The 17,557-nt window shown below is 34.6% G+C and overlaps 1 protein-coding gene across 3 annotated transcripts in view; it reads left to right on the top strand.

The window, feature by feature from the left end:
* FAF1 (Fas associated factor 1) overlaps positions 1–17,557 on the top strand; it is a 508,536-nt gene that overhangs the window by 277,086 nt on the left and 213,893 nt on the right. For all 3 annotated transcript variants that reach the window (XM_027059229.2, XM_015070778.3, XM_015070768.3), the window contains one exon: positions 12,187–12,273. In XM_027059229.2, coding sequence (XP_026915030.1) covers positions 12,187–12,273 — 87 coding nt within the window. The remainder of the gene's footprint in view (positions 1–12,186; positions 12,274–17,557) is intronic.

Below are 17,557 nucleotides of genomic sequence, written 5' to 3'. Positions count from 1 at the left end.
AGAGCCAGCCCTAAGAGCGAAATCCTTGGGATCGGATTGTAACTGACTTAATTAAAAGCCAGTTGTATGGAGCTTCTGAGCATTGGCAGTATCACTCCTTAGTTTGGATTTGGTGTGCAGTATTAGACTTTAGTTCATAGTGTCAATTCACTTTGATAAGCTTTAATTAAATTGTCCCTTGGAATCAGCATCCAACTCTATCTCATTCACCTAAAATTAACTAGGTATGTGATTTTGGTGCCTATTGTCTTAATACAACCTTGCTCTTAGCCATGGCAGCTACTTTCCTTAATATATCCTCCCTGCCTTCCCACCCACATATCTCTTGGAGAGAGTAATACTGAAAGCTGATCTTGGAAACTAGCAAGTTAAAATCAGAAAACCTAACCAGGTATACTTCAATATCTCTCAGCGTTGTTCTTTGGAAGAGATTACTTAATATGTCCAAAAGGAGAGGTTAAATAGGTTGTCTCTGGTGCCTTGGTTAAGCAGAGTGAAGGGAAGTGTAACTCTCCTGACTCCAGGGCCCCAAATGCAAACACTGGCCTAGTTGTTCCCAAACTTTCTCCTTGATGTGGATGACTTGAATGGTTTATTTTCACTTGATGAGCCACACCCCCAGGCCACTTTAGTATTCAGACCCCAACACTAAGTCCCTTTGTTGTCTTTGTTTTTTGCATTTTTTTGTTAACGAGAAAAGATAAAATTATAAGAGACCTGATTATAGACTGAGCTTCCATTGCTGATGGTTCCCACCACTTTTTTCAGCATCTCAGAGAAAGGCAAAGGCCTGGATGGGCAACAGAAAGCAGCAAAGCAAACATAAACATCATGTCTGAGCATCAGTGTAGTGCTACCAGAGTGGGAAAGGGTACGCAGTTTTCATCAAAATATAAAGACGATCTTTGCCCCAAACAGTAGGATTGGCAGCACTTTTAAAAACTTGAAGTTGCTAGAGAGGCAATGGTCTTTTCTTATTTAAAAAAAAAAAAAAATTAACAGGAAAGAAGAAATGGATTAAGAATTTTAAAAATCTGCATTATCATCCAGACCTAGATGTTAATTAACTGAATGACATTTGGGCAAGTAGTTTAATTTCTGTATTTGTGTGTATAAAAAATTTAAAAGGAAATGCAATTCTATAAGAAAACAAATTGGTAGGGTAGATCAATGCCATTGCCCCACAATTTTACATTAGAACATGTAGAGGTTGCAAATAAAACAAATACTTGACTAGAGTTTCACTTGTCCAAATCAAAAGCATAGTAGAGGGATTGGTTAAGAGTGCCCAACTGTTGAGAGAAGGAAAACTAGAATAATCAATAATAGGGCATAATTGATTTACTGTATTTTGGCAAAGTAGAATATCAGCAGGCCCAAAGTATAAATGTCTTCATATTCTTTTATTCCAGCCAAAACTCTTACATTAGCATGGGTTGGAAACTCAAGGCTTTGGGCAAAAGCTTATATGAGAAAGAGTTTTTGCTACCCCTCACTTTATGAAGTTTACTGTTTTAACTGTTCTCCTCTTGCCTTGATTTATTTTCCTTGAAAATTTTTTATCTTGCTATTTCTTTCCCAGCTGTGTGTGACACCAGGAACTGCCCTCTTACTGTGAAGGCCGCATTCAATTGTTGAAACAATAACAAGTTTCTATTTGATCTGGCAGTTGTCATTCCTCTATAGCACTTAAAAGTACAAAAATGTGTAGCCTGTAACTTGCTCTTTATTGCCTATTACAGCACAACAGGTCTGAAAAGGCTCTCTTGGTCTCATGACAGAGGTTTTATTCATAGTTGGTCACTCTTACTTGTTACCACTTAATGCCCATCATTTAGAGTAAGTGTAAAAGGTCTCATAGAAAATTCTTACACACTACAATTATAAAAGTGTCAGGTAGAAAAGAATTTTAAAGATAATTTATTATAACCCTTTATTTTACAGAAGAGGAAATTTAGGCTAAGAGAAGATACGCTATAGTGGTGAAAGAATCTAGACTTCAGAATCTCAGAAAACTAAATTAAACCCTAATCTCACCATTTATTAACTGGAATAACTTATTTGTTGTCTCTGAGCTTCAGTTTGCTCATTTGTAAAATGAAGATAGTAGTATATGTAAAGGCTATTGTGAAAATGATATGTTAAAACCAAGTTCCTGGTTTGTAGAAGATACTGAACAAATGTTCATTTGTGTCTCTTTCCTTCCCCTTTCCTTTGTTCAGGGTTACTTATAATTAGTAGCATAGCTGAAATGAAAACCAGGTTGTTCTGTCTCCAAGGGCATGTCTTTACTCTGAATAAAAACAAACAAAACAAAATTCTTGTTACAGAAGTAATAGAAACTTCAAAAAGATAAAAATGAAATAAAATTAACTCATAATCCCATGATACTGAGAGAACAAATTTTACCTTTATTATGTATCTTTTTTTCTGTGCATTTATTATGTATCTTATTTTCTGTGCATATAGTATGCATATATATAATAAGCAGAAATGTACATAATTTTATAGCCTCGTTTTTCTAATATGTAACAACTTTTAATGTTAGTAAATATTCTTCTACATCAAGGTCAGCAAACTTCTTCTGTAAAGGGCTAAATAGTAAATATTTTAGGCTTTGCAGGCCATATAGCCTCTGTTACATCTGCTCAGCTCTGCCATCGTGGTAATTCAGAAGCAGCCACAGACAATATATAAACAAATGGAAGTGGTGGTATTCCAGTACAACTTTATTTACAAATATAGCAGACCAAATTTGGCCTCTGGGCTGTACTTGACTGACCCTGGTTCTACATCACCATTTTAGTGGATGCATGATATTTTACTTATTTATTTAATTATCTTATTTTTGGATACTAAGAATGGTTCCAGTTTTGCATGTGTCTGATGATATACTAGGTGCATTGAATATCCCTATAGCTATAGGAATAAATTGGTTTATAAATTTGGTTTTATGCATAATTATATCCTTAAGATTAACATGTACACTGCATCTGACATTATATCAAATTGTCTGCTAAAATTCAGACTTAAAAATCAAAACATTTTGGATATACAAGTATTTCTTGGTTTACATAATCAATCTTTGAAGTAGTGCATAAAATTGAACTTTATAAAATGGTTTTAAGTTAAAGTAAAACTTCTAAAAATGTTCTTATAATTGCTCTAGTTATTTCTAGGATTGACTTTTGACTTAATTGGTGTTTTCCATTGTGGAAGGAGTTAGAAATTGATTGACTCATTTACTTGATTTGTTTTTTTTTAATTTATTTATTAATTTTGAGAGAGAAAGAGACTGTGCAGTCAGGGGAGGGGCAGAGAGAGAGAATCCCAAGCAGACTTCACACTGCCACCTGTGGAGCCTAACACAGGGCTCGAACTCACAAACCATGAGATCATGACCTGAGCCAAAACTAGGCGTTGGTTGCTTAACTGACTGAGCCACCCAGGTGCCTTAATTTACCTGATTTTAAAAGGGGGACATCAAGAGTCGATTCTCTACTGACTGAGCTCACCAGAAGCACCAACAAAGTTAGCTTTAAAAGTTATGATAGTTTGGGGTGCCTGGCCGACTCAGTCAGTAGAGCATATTACTCTTGATCTCGGGGTCATGAGTTCAAGCCCCATGTTGGGTGTAGAGTTTACTTAAAAATAAAATTAAAATTAAAAAAAATGTTTGATGTGTGCTGGCTAATACAAAAATAAACTTTTTATAAATTCTTTCAAAAAAATAATAAAGGGAAATTTTAAGAGCATTTATTGAATGACTGATACATTCATTGCAGGCATTAAAAAAGTATTTGTTTCTATTGGGCCATTAAATAGTTGGAAAAACTGCACTCTCTTACTGTTTCCATAAAGTATAGAGAGGAGATATTGCCCTGTAAGACAAGGTCTTGACTGACTCATAGGAGGTTAAACTTCTGTTATTTTTCCTTTGGGTCTTGTTTCAGCTAGCCTATGAGGGAGACAAAAAACAAACTTTTCATTTGCTTCTAACAGAGTTTCCTTTATTTTTTTTTAATGTTTATTAAAAATTTTTTTTAATGTTTATTTACTTTTGAGAGAGAGAGACAGAGTACAAGTAGGGGAGGGGCAGAGAGAAAGGGAAACAGAATCTGAAGCAGGCTCCAGGCTCTGAGCTGTCAGCACAGAGCCTGACATGGGGCTCAAACTCAGGAACTGTGACATCATGACCTGAGCCAAAGTCAGATGCCTAACTGACTGAACCACCCAGGCATCCCAAATGTTTATGTATTTTTAAGAGAGAGAGCACAAGCAGGGGAGCAGCAGGGAGAGGGGGATAGAGGATCCAAAGTGGGTTCCAGGCTGACAGCAGTGAGTCCGATGTGGGGATCAGTCTCAACTGTGAGATCATGACCTGAACCGAAGTCAGATGTTCAACCGACTGAGCCATCCAGGTGCCCCCAAATATAGTTTTCTGATGTTTAGGAACATTTCTTAATTTAGCTGATGTATACCGGTGTCTTCCAAGTTTATTTAGTGTGACCAGTATATCATTTATTGTGGATTTGCAGTTTTACTACAATGTCCAAATACATATTATAGCCAGAAAGCAATCACTTAGTTTAAGGTAGAAAAACTGAAGAAAAGCACAGATTCTCAATGGTGAAGACATTATCAATTATTTCAGTGCTATAAAGTCTGTGGTAAAGAGGTAGTAGGGTGTCATTAGTTTCTTAGACTAACAATGATCGCTTTATCATTCAAATAAAATTATAGCCTGTCTAGAATTTTTGCAACAAATCATTGTTAACCATAATTGTTCTCAAAAAGGATTGGCTACATTAGGCACAAATTCAGAAGGACTTTAGAATGAGTATACTAGAGAGGTATGGTTATCTGGGAAAGCCTATAACTCATACATCTTAAAACAGTGCTTCTTAAACTTGGCTTAGTAAGAATTACCTTGAGGGCTGATTAAAACACAGAGTCTTAATTTATACAGAGTTGTATTTATTGTATTTATTGTTTATGATTTCAACTTCTGCAACTTCACAATTTCTCTAAACCTTTTGTTTTTCCAGAAAGCTCTTAAAAGTTAGCATCTTTCCTATTTGAGAAACATTCTCAACCTTGCTCAAATTAGTACCTTAGGAATTCTCTTTTAAAATTCAGGTTTAACCTTTAGCTTAAGATACGAACTTATTTCAAACTATTTTTTTAAATGTATTTATTTAGAGAGAGAGAAAGAGAGCATCTGCGTGCCAGCAAGCAGGGGAGGGGCAGAGAGAGAGGGAAAAAGAGAATCTCAAGCAGGCTTTTTGCCTGCTTTTTGCAGGGGCTCAAACTCACAAACTGTGAGATCATGACCTGAACTGAGATGGAGAGCCAGACACTTAACTGACTGAGCCACCCGGGTGCCCCACAAATTTATTTTAATAAACTTATTATCATTAGTTCAGTCACTTTATTTTTTTTAATTAAGTTTATTTATTTTGAGAGAGAGTGAGTAGGGAGGGACAGAGAGAGAGAGAGAGAGAGAGAATCCCAAGCAGGCTATTCAGTCACTTTAAATATGGCCTAACAAAATACAAATCAAAACCACACTCAGATATCACCTCACGCCAGTCAGAGTGGCTAAAATGAACATATCAGGAGACTATAGATGCTGGAGAGGATGTGGAGAAACGGGAACCCTCTTGCATTGTTGGTGGGAATGCAAACTGGTGCAGCCACTCTGGAAAACAGTGTGGAGGTTCCTCAAAAAAATTAAAAATAGACCTACCCTATGACCCAGCAGTAGCACTGCTAGGAATTTATCCAAGGGATACAGGAGTGCTGATGCATAGGGGCACTTGTACCCCAATGTTTATAGCAGCACTCTCAACAATAGCCAAATGATGGAAAAAGCCTAAATGTCCATCAACTGATGAATGGATAAAGAAATTGTGGTTTATATACACAATGGAGTACTACGTGGCAATGAGAAAGAATGAAATATGGCCCTTTGTAGCAACGTGGGTGGAACTGGAGAGTGTTATGCTAAGTGAAATAAGCCATACAGAGAAAGACAGATACCATATGTGTTCACTCTTATGTGGATCCTGAGAAACTTAACAGAAACCCATGGGGGAGGGGAAGGGAAAAAAAAAAAAAGAGTTTAGAGTGGGAGAGAGCCAAAGCATAAGAGACTCTTAAAAACTGAGAACAAACTGAGGGTTGATGGGGGGTGGGAGGGAGGGAAGGGTGGGTGATGGGTATTGAGGAGGGCACCTTTGAGGATGAGCACTGGGTGTTGTATGGAAACCAATTTGACAATAAATTTCATATATTGAAAAAAAATATGGCCTAACTTTGCAATTTTTACATCATTTTCACCCACACCAAAATTTTAGGAAAGGAATTATGAATATAACCATTTTTCTAATGTAAGTGTTAAATCTTATCCTTGGTAATTTTGTAGGATGCTAAAATCCATTTCCGAGTAAATGCATTCAGATGCATTTCCATATTTGATTGGTTTGATTGTCATCATTCCCAGTAATCTTTTAAAATGCCAATCGTCAAACTTCCTTACTGACAGGTAAGAAGTGGAATAAGTTTTTAAGTATGGTATACAAAGCAAAACTTAGTTACAGTTGTTAGAACGAAGAATTCAGTTAGAGCCAAAAGATGTTTTAAAGAGCAGAATACAGTTAGTTCAAAGCCTAATTGAAAGCAACTTCAATTTTATAGTTTTCTTCAAACAACATCTTCATTGTTTTATGGAAAGATGGTATTTGAGAAAAAGAAATGTCTCCAGTTACTGTTTTTATGAGGAGAGAATTGCTGAGTCTTTTAAATGGTTAATGAGAAGAAGTAATAGTTAAACACTTGGAGCATTGATTTCTGATTTGAATTCTCCAACACAGGCCAGCCCTGAGGGAAGGGGGAAAAAGGCTTGCTAATTAACATTTGATTACTGATGCCACCTTCTCATTCCCCTTGCACCATCCGGTTTCAAGTGTTTTTGTTCAGGAAGGGTTTTTAGGAGGGTTTTAACTTGCATCTTAGTAAAACAAATCCATCTGCAACTGGGATGAGTATATAATATGTTAAGAAAAGAAGAAGAAAAAGAAAAGTCCTTAGATATGAAGTATGTGTACAAAACCCAGTCTGGATCAGGAATGATTGGCTTTTTAAGTATAAGCCTTTCAGAGCACCAAAGACTGCTAGGAAACTGGAAGTAAGCCTAGTCTGTATGCTTTATTTTGATTTAAACACCCACACACAAATTCTTATTTCTTCAGTGCAGTTATTATTTAGCAAACTCTTAACCAGAGCATCATTTGATAGTGTGAAATACTTGGAGTTCAAAGTTTGATATATTTAAAATTTGGATAAATTCACAGTCTAATATGACCAAAGGCCTTCTAATATTGGTAAGAGAATGATTGTAGTTTCAGGGTGCCTTTTGGTAAGGGTTGTAATCTGCCCTAGTATTCTTAATTCAAAAAATGTGAGAACTAGAATGCTCATAAATTGGTAGCTGTTCTAATCCCATGGCAATTAAGTATTTTGTTTCTATTTTTATTAAAATGTTTGATATGTTAAGAATCTTGGGCCAGATTTCAAAATTTTAAAGATGTTGACATAAGTTAATAGCACTTTACAACTGTTTTAGTTAGTAGTAGTCTGGCAAATCCATAGCCTGAATGATAACATTTGGTTCATGGAGTAGTTATATGGGAAACCAACATGACAGGCTTAATTTTTAAATGAATCTCACGAGAGGAAAATGTTATGTGGCCTTTTAAAAAAATGTAGACTTTTTAGTGTGATAAAAGCAAAAGCTCAGACTTTTCTCATCTAAGGAAAAAAATTCACCTAATATGCTTATTATATATAATATTTGTGTTACCTGAAATTATCTACAGTTTTCCTTTTTGATCTATTGACTTTTTACTATTTTTCTTCCGTATTCTAGCATTGAATGATTTTAAACTTTCCCTCATTACTTGCTTGTCTTACATTATGTTTAGCTCTTCCTGTTCCTAGGATTAACTCCAATACTGTCACAAAATCAGAGGATTTTAGAACTTTGAAAATTAGAAGTGATCTTGTTTTATTCTCTTCTGATATTGAATAAACTAAGTCTCAGAAAGATTTCACCAACTTGCCCACAATAACAGCTGGGCAACATTAGGACTAGAAATCTAGTTCTCTCTTCTCATTATGCCATAATACCTCAAACCTTGTGACTTTTCTATCAGAATCTTCTTTCACTTGGATAATACTGGAATGACATTTAAAATTCTCTGAAATGTTTTTCAGTAGTTTGATCAACATTTAACACACAAAGAATGATTTTATTAAGGCTGACAAGTTATCTACTAAGTTTTTTATATTTCAATTTGAATACCTACAAACAGCTCATTTGAAGCTAATCTTAGAGACTCACAATTTAGCCTTTAAGCAGAATAATTTCCTAAGAATTCTTTTCTAAGAAATTCTGATAAAATTTAACTAAAAAATAAAATTGTTTGAAAATTTTTGGAACTCAAAAGAAAACTTTGTGGGAGATGATTATCATGTTTAATTTTATATTAAACACGTTCATAATAAAGTGATCTTTCCCCAGTGCTGTGTTTATCACTGAAATTTCCACATTGAGGAAATAGTGAAGTTTGAAGTCAAGATCACTGCTTAGCTTTTTACATTAATTATAGTATAATAAACATATTAATAATGAAAAGCAAGTAAACAAATCAGTATATTCTGTACTATTTCAAATTTATCTGATCTTTTTTCTTAGTCACAACTATTTTATCTGAAGCAATGGGAAGAAATGAAACTATCCTTTTAGGAAATCTAGAAATGTCCAAACTCTGGAAAGTCTATTGTCAATCTAGAATACTTGATCCATATACAGTATAGTTTGCAACATAGCTTTAATGTTCGTCTGGTAATCAAAGCAATTTAAATTTCTTCAGAACTAATTGAAATATTTGCATAGTTTAACAGCCTGAAATCTCATAGATTTAGAGCTTAATGTATAACCAGAATTGAAAAGATTATGAAGGTTCAGCAAAATATTGAGCCAATGCTGATCAAAGAAAATGTGTAAGACAAAAAGGCCCTTAGGAAATGTTACCCTGTGAAGTGCCACTTGTCCTTAACTGGAATTTAACACAAATCTCTAAAGATGAAACTCCATCAGAAGTAGCACAATAATGGCAGCTGGGGATGCCAGCTACAGCAGCCTAACCTGTGTGTGTTCTTACTGCCTCTCTTGAGTGCTGTCCAATCTCTCGAATTAGTCACTCTCAATTTCTCTGTTCCTCCCTGTCCCTTTTCCACCTTCCCTGTAGTCCTGCCTTTGTCCCCACAATCTCTTGCTCTCCTTCCTCTGTTTTTCTGTCCTCCTTCCCTCTCTGAGAGAACTCTGTGTTCTTCATTTGATTTGTGATGACCTTAAATTCATCTGCATCATTTTATACACAGCTATATTTTGTTATTCAGGTTTCCTAGAATACTAATCTCTTAAAAGAATAATTTTTAACTTTTGTGTACGTTTGGGATTTTTTCCTTCTCTGCAAGATTGTGGTGTAAAATTTTAATTCCATAAAACTATCAATGAAGATACTAGAATTTCAGTATCTACATTAGTAAAAGCATCACTCATTTTGTACTTTTGCTATCATATCACTTACCTTTCTTTCATATAATGGTAAAATCTGTCTATAGTTACAGCTTTGATAAAATACAGAATTATTTTTGGAAAACTAGTTTGTTTTCTCTTAAATTGTTGCTTAGTGGTTGTGGTTTAGTACATGATTCTTTTCACTAAATCTCAGAAACTGTCAATTTAGCTTTTTTATTGGAACAGTCAAACATTAGCCTAATATGCTTTATGTTGTACCATCTCAGCCAAGGTCTGTCTGCATTAACCAGTTTATTCTATGACAAGTTGCTTAACAGATGTCATTCTGGGAAGAACAATGAAGCCAAATACTTGTGCAATGTCTAACATTACTCTAACTTTGATCACTTTTGTTCAGCACATCAGTCTGGCGTTGTGCTTTATACCAACATAACACTATAGCCAGAACATGCTTTTCAGGCTTAGAATAGCAAAGGAATGTTATTCATTTCAGTGCAGTTACAGATGAGTTAATAGAAGAAGAAAAATACTGTTTATTTCATAATACCATATTGTTGTGATTTGGAATTAAGGTGGAATTTAAAGAATCCCACTCCAGAGTTACTTGTTTATATACTCAATCCGTAGTATTTGTGTATACTCTCCAAAACTGGGGTAGACTTGCCACCTTTCCAACAGATGTAAATATTTGTCTTGCCTTTTCCCCCCAAAAATAGCTGATGAAACAGTGTATCTAGACAACATAATTCAAAAATAACTTTAAGAAAGGAATTTTGTGTTAAGGCATAAAGTTTCATACTCCCTCTTCTGTCCTTTCCCTCTCTTTTATTAATATAATAGATAATATAATAATAGATAGGTATTTATGGAACACCTTTCTCCTTAAGCATGACAAAATAATCTTAGCTAGTGGAAGTGGTCAGAAGTTTATCCAGTTGCATTTGGTTGTATTATTGGGTTGATAATAACTAACGAAAATTTCCAAACTTAATGTGACTGACCATAAACAAAATACTGCATGGTAGAAAGGCCATTGCTAAGAACCTCTGAAAAAAGCTGTTTGTTTGAATTGAGTGGGGACCAAACCATGCCCCCAAGCTCCTCAGTTCTCACTTACATAGTCTTTTTCACAGGTGTACATTAGAGATAAAAATAGATTGAGTTCCATGTTTTTTGTTTTGTTTTTTTCTTTTCCTTGGTGAACATATATATCTCTATTTCACTGGAAGGATAACTTAGATGTGTTTGTGTATAATAAACAGTAATGTGATCCAAGATGCTGTAATTAGACAACATGATACTTTAGGTTTCTGCATTTTTAAAACATGAACGAATGCTGCTTGTTTTCTATATTGAAGTGGTATTATTGAACAGATTATGTTCAATACTAGCTTCATTTGTTACAGTCGGGTAATCCCATAACTAACTTTGAAGAGTTAATTAAGATGGATGATCTCTCCATTCTTAGGATTTGTCATTTTTTTAAATTTGTACATTGATAATAAAATAGAATTTCTGTAACCGGTTTAGAAGAAAAGCTGAAGACCAGTATGACAACTCTTAATTACTGGGTAACATAGAGTTTAACCTTCCAACACTTTATTCTGATAAGTTACTTACCTCCTGTCCTTTTAAAATGAAAAGGCATAGTGTTGCATGTTGAGAAAAATAGTTTTTCATCTTTAACAGTATTTAAAAAGAATCATTACTCTATTTTCAGGAAGACCCTAAATAGTATGTTAATGGATGGCTCTCAGTTAATAAATATGCTGTTGAAGTAGTTTTTAATTTGGGGTGAGATCAAAGAAATAATCTGTCTTTTCATATCTTTAAAAAAAAGTTTTAATGTTTGTTTTTGAGACAGAGACCAAAAGCACAAGCAGGGGGAGGGGCAGAGAGAGAAAGAGACATAGAATTTGAAGCGGGCTCCAGGCTCTGAGCTGTCAGCACAGAGCCCAACATAGGACTTGAACCCACAAACTGTGAGAGCATGACGAAGTCGTGACACTGAGCCGAAGTCAGACATTTAATCTACTGAGCCACCTAGGCACCCCCACCCCCCACCCCACTGTGTTTTTATATCTGTGAAACTTCTGTCAAACAGTAAAAACCTTCAGGTTTTTCTTCCTGGCCTCTCCAAAAAACAAAACAAACAAAAACTACTATCTTCTTTCTCCCACATAGAAACTTAAAGTATATCTTTTTTTTATTACACATCATGAGTCATTTAAAAATTTAATATATTATTAACATTTATAATTATGGTCCATGAGAGGTGAAAACTGTGTACCTGAAGCTTCTTGACTGAATAGAAACTTGAAGCCATTCAGGAATATAAAAACAACTGGCAGAGGGAGATGTTTCTTGAACTACTATTTCATCTAGCTTTCATTGAGGATCTACTTTTAAATTTGGTTTAGATTATTTTTACAAAATTTTTCTGACTCTTGTTTTCCTAGTTTCAAATTCTGTTTCAAATCCAGAAGAAAAAGGAAATACAATGTATATCATGTAAGTGGCAACAATCATAAGTCATATGGAAACCTTATTTTAATTGTGATGTCTCTTTCTTTATATAGGTAAAGAGAAATGTGTATGACCTTACGAGTATCCCCGTTCGCCATCAGTTATGGGAGGGCTGGCCAGCTTCTGCCACAGATGACTCAGTAAGTGACCATTGAGTTGTCATTTTTTTATTCTCTTCTCTTTTGCCATTTTCAGTCTAATTGGCTGTGATTATCACAAAGCAGAATCAAATGCTTTGAATATTCCACTGAAAGAACTTTAGAAATCAAATAATGTGAAAATGAGTTCTAATAATTTGAGGTCACTTGCAGAACACATATCATAAACCAAGTAACGTCAACATTCTTTTGGTAATGTTACAGTATCAGTATCAGGAATTTGATGCTGCTTGATTTGACTTAATTTTTTCCTTGATAAAAAGAATGTATTTAGACATTCCTAATGAAATATCCCAAACACAAAATAGTTTTTCCTAAATTACAGATGTCTCAAAATCAACCTAATCATATTTAGTTTTAAAACTACATTTCCCATAGTAGATTGATACTTTTTAAAAAAGTTAATTTGTATAGTAATATTGATGGCACTCTATTCTTAAACATACCCATAATTTTCACCAGCATAACAAGCTAGAGGAAAAGATTTAGTTTATTATTTTTACCTATTATTATATCTATTTACAATGATTATCCTATTGTTAATTTTGAAACCTTTCTTATCTATACTGTTTGCAGGGATCATTCTTTTCCAAGAGAGTAAATTTTATTGTCTAAGGAGGCCAATTGTAATTACATTTTGGCCACTTTTTCCCATGTTCTTGGCTGTTCTAACCAGACACCCTTTAAAAAAAAAAAGTGAAAAATGAGAATGTTTCAAGAATTTTGACGTTAACTCTAACGTGTATAATAAATCAGACTGCAAAGAAATTGAGACCTTGTAAACATCTTACAATAATAAATACCCAAATAATAATAATATTATATTATCTAGTAAATATTACATTTCCATCTGGATAATAATTACTCCTTCTTTCTCAGCACCAACATCATACATTTTGTGGAAGATAGAAATATTTTTAAATAATTTATGTAGATGCCACTTGAGTCTAAATTATTCCATAGTTTAAACACTGTGCCTTTGGAAAATGCTTTATAGATTATGAAACTTTAAAAATAATCAGAAAATAGGGGCGCCTGGGTGGCTCAGTTGGTTAGGCATCCGAGTTCAGCTCAGGTCATGATCTCACAGTTTGTGGGTTTGAGCCTCACATCGGGCTCTGTGCTGACAGCTCAGAGCCTGGAGCCTGCTTCAGATTCTGTGTCTCCCTCTCTCTCTGCCCCTCTCCCTCTCACAGTGTGTATCTCTCTCAAAAATAAGTATTAAAAAAATATTTTAAGTAATCGGAAAATAGAGAAAAAAAATTTTAAGTGAATCCTTCCAGAAAAAAATTGTTTACATATAGGCACATTTCTTTCCTTTTTTTTAAAGAATTTTTTTTATGTTTATTTAGTTTTGAGAGAAAGAGAGAGAAAAAGTGTGAGTAGGGGAGAGGCAGAGAGAGGGAGACACAGAATCTGAAGCAGGCTCCAGGCTCTCAGCTGTCAGCACAGAGCCCGACGCAGGACTTGAACTCACAAAACGTGAGATCATGACCTGAGCCAAAGTCCGCTGCTTAACCGACTAGGCTACCCAGGTGCCCCTAGGCACATTTATTTGTAAGCAACTGATTTTAATGTTGAGATAGTAAATCATTAGGATTATTGGCTGGTTTTCCATGGCTAAGGGTAGGGATGTGGTTGCTGGTTTTAGTTTGGATTGTTTTTTTCCCTGTTGGTGAAAATTTGACACATCTGACAGAAAATGTGCCATGTTTATTTTTAACAAAAATAAGAGAGTAATGTTCATAAAAGATAGCCTTCTGTTTACCTGAGGAGACATGGAGAAACCAGAAATGTTCTCAGCATTGTTTTATAACCTGCCACAAGAAATCATAACATTAATAGAAGAAAATAATTAAGATCTGAGCATGTCACTTAAATTCTTTGAGCTTTAGTTGCCTCACTAATTTGCAGTTTTATTATAAGAAGGATTAGTTGTAATATATATACAGTACCTGGCTCAAAGTAGACACTCAATAAATGAGTCACTATTACAATTAATATTAACATATAATATTAACTCAGAAAAGTATCACATGCAAGAATTTGCTGGGTTATATATATGAAATGGTATTTGAGATTTGCTTCAAAATAACTTGTGGGGTTGGGAGAGTAAGTGGACATATAGGTAAATCTAAATTAGCTACCTATAGATCATTGTTGAAGCTGGATGATGTGTATATTCAGTTTATCATACTGTTTTCTCAACTTTTATATACATTTGGAAATTTCTGTAATATAAAATTTAAAGTAAAAATAATTGTCTGATTGAAGAACAAGAACACAAAGTAATAAAGTCCAGAAATGTGGGACTTCATAGGATTTGAAAAGCCAACTGCCCTGAGATGCCATTTTTGTGGAAACCAGACTGAAATAGACTTTTCAGATGCAAGTTCTAAGAGTGATAGGCAAATTTAGTGAAAAATTTAGTGAAAAACTGTTAGTATTATAGTAGTGAATTGCTCTATAGCATCATGCCTTATACATCTTAGGTGTTAAATAATTGAAGAAAATTGACACAGTCTTTTATGAGGCCCATGTTTTAATGATTGTGATAACATTTAATATTTTACCAAAGAGTTCTAATACAATTTCATTCCTATAGGAGAATATAGAAAGCAGCTTAAACTCATCATTCAAGACTATAATACTACCTCATGCTGTATCTAAGTCACAGCTAACACAAGAGGGAATCTCCATTAAGAGACTTGATTTTTTTTTTTGCCTCATTATTCATATTTGCACCTTGTCCCAGAACCTGTGAAGTGATGCCTGCCCACACCTCCCCAGAGCAAATGTTGCCACATTGGCAGGATGTTGCCTTGAGCTGTATGATTTGATACAACAAAGATGTTCAGGGCCAGGCTGCTTTTAACTGGTGCCATAGCAGATCCACTAGCTCCAGTACTTAAATTTTGGCAAAAATAGCTTATAACTGTAGTCTTCTAAGGAGATTCTAGGCAAATAAATGTTGTGAAACCTTTCTTTCATTAGGATTATGAAAACTCATAAAGCTGGTGCTTGTAATCTATATTGTTGCAGGTGATGGTGTTTTTATACTTATTTAAATCACTCAAGTGGAGGCATCTGCTACAAAACAAGATCGTCCTCACAGCTTAGGGCATGAATTGGGTACAGCTGAGAAATGTCAGCTGTGTAAACAGCCTGAAATGTGTTACCAACAAAAATATAATTAATTTCTTTCCAACACAGTGTGCCATAACTTAATACTTAGAATGGTTTAACTTTCAGAGAAAGCACCTGAACATTTTCTTCCCAGTGCCAGAGTAGAGGATTGATTATAAAGGTCATTAAAAGTGAGGTTAGTTTGCGCTTTTCCTGCTCAATTGCAGATATTTGTGTGGCTTTGAATATATAGTAGCTTTAGATAAACAGTGGCTTCCGTGAATTTATGGAAACATCTTAGATCAAGAAGTGAATGGGTTTAAGATGATGCAAATGTTCTAAAATTAGATCATGGCCAGGTTGCACAACTCTATAAATTTACTAAAAATCATTTAATTGAACATTTAAAAATGCGTAAATTTTATAGCATGTAAATTATACCTCACAAGCTATTTTTTATAAAAGTTAATGGAGAACTAGATTAAAATACTTTTTTCATTTACATTTTTAAGTTGTATGAGAAATTTTTTGCAATAACACAGAAGATGTTTTCTTTAGCGTACTTCTCATTAACCTTTGACTTAGCAAACAGGACAAAGAAATAGACTCCTTATAATTAGATTCTTGTATAATCTTAAGTCTCTTACCAATCTGATAGACTACACTTTTTTGACATTTTCAATGCTACTCAGTGAAGTCAACAATCATTTAAAACATTGTTGTTCCATCTCCCTTCAGAGTTAAAATATTTTCTTTGCTTGTAGTTGTACTCTAATGGGGTATGGGATACTGTATGAATTGTCAATAACTCTTTCAGTTCCTTTTGCGCTCTTTCACCAGGGAAATAGGTATCTAAAGCTGCACCAGTAGGGGAATGTTTTCATGCTGTGACAGTTCAGCTGTGAGAACAAGGAGTTGCAAGTAGGCGAAATCTCATTTTACACTTTAACAAGGACGCTCTTGGATTCCAGAGAGTAGAAATAATTTTAACACTCTGAATTATGTCTAGACACCTTATTTATTATAATGCAGATAATTTGAATATACATAGTTTTAAAAATTCCAAGTTTTAATAATGCTTGTACAAAGAAAGAAAAATCCTTCAGGTTTATTTCATTAAAAACAATTTTTTATAGTTTAATGTATTTTAATAGGAAACTTACAAGAACAGCACAGAAGACAGACAACATTAAAAACATGTACTTGCATGTAGGACAACTCAGAAAAGTATAGTGAATGGTTAGAATCTACTGTATGATAAAAATGCTACAAACACCATTTAGTTGCTGTCAGTAAGAAATTTACTTGTTTTTAAAAATTTTTTTGAATGTTTATTTATTTTTGAGAGAGACAGAGACAGAATGCGAGTGGGTTAGGGGCAGAGAGAGAGGGAGACACAGAATCCGAAGCAGACTCCAGGCTCTGAGCCGTCAGCACAGAGCCCAATGTGGGGCTTGAACTCATGAGCTGTGAGATCATGACCTGAGCCGAAGTCAGATGCTCAGCTGACTGAGCCACCCAGGTGCCCCAAGAAATTTACTTGTTTTTTAAAAATCCAAATGCTGGCATTGTCCTGAAAAATTTAACAGGTTTATTTACTATTGTTATAAACTTGAACTGCAAAACTTGTCCACTGAAACATTTTGACTCGCATTAATGCTTTATGTCCCCATATTTATATTAAAAATTGGCACACAAATGAAAGTGGAAAAACTGTCAGTACCTAATTTCTGTCCCCTATTTTTTCACTTATAATCATATACTTATATGTATTTTGATCCTCTTGGGGAAAAAAAAGTTCAGAACTACAAATAACTTGTAGAGGAGAATTTCTTTTTAAAGAATGAAATGTTTTCCATCATAGTGGATTCTTTTTTTTTAATTTTTTTTTAATGTTTATTTATTTTTGAGACAGAGAGAGACAGAGCATGAGCAGGGAAGGGGCAGAGAGAGAGGGAGACACAGAATGTGAAGCAGGCTCCAGGCTCCGAGCTGTCAGCACAGAGCCCGATGCGGGGCTCGAACTCACGAACTGTGAGATCATGACCTGAGCCGAAGTCGGACGCTTAACCGACTGAGCCACCCAGGCGCCTCCATAGTGGATTCTTAAGTATGTCCTCCATGTATGTGGCATGCTAGC

The sequence above is a fragment of the Acinonyx jubatus genome, chromosome C1 (assembly GCF_027475565.1).
Source record: "Acinonyx jubatus isolate Ajub_Pintada_27869175 chromosome C1, VMU_Ajub_asm_v1.0, whole genome shotgun sequence".
NCBI lineage: Eukaryota > Metazoa > Chordata > Mammalia > Carnivora > Felidae > Acinonyx > Acinonyx jubatus.
This window is presented reverse-complemented; position numbering and strand designations above follow the sequence as displayed.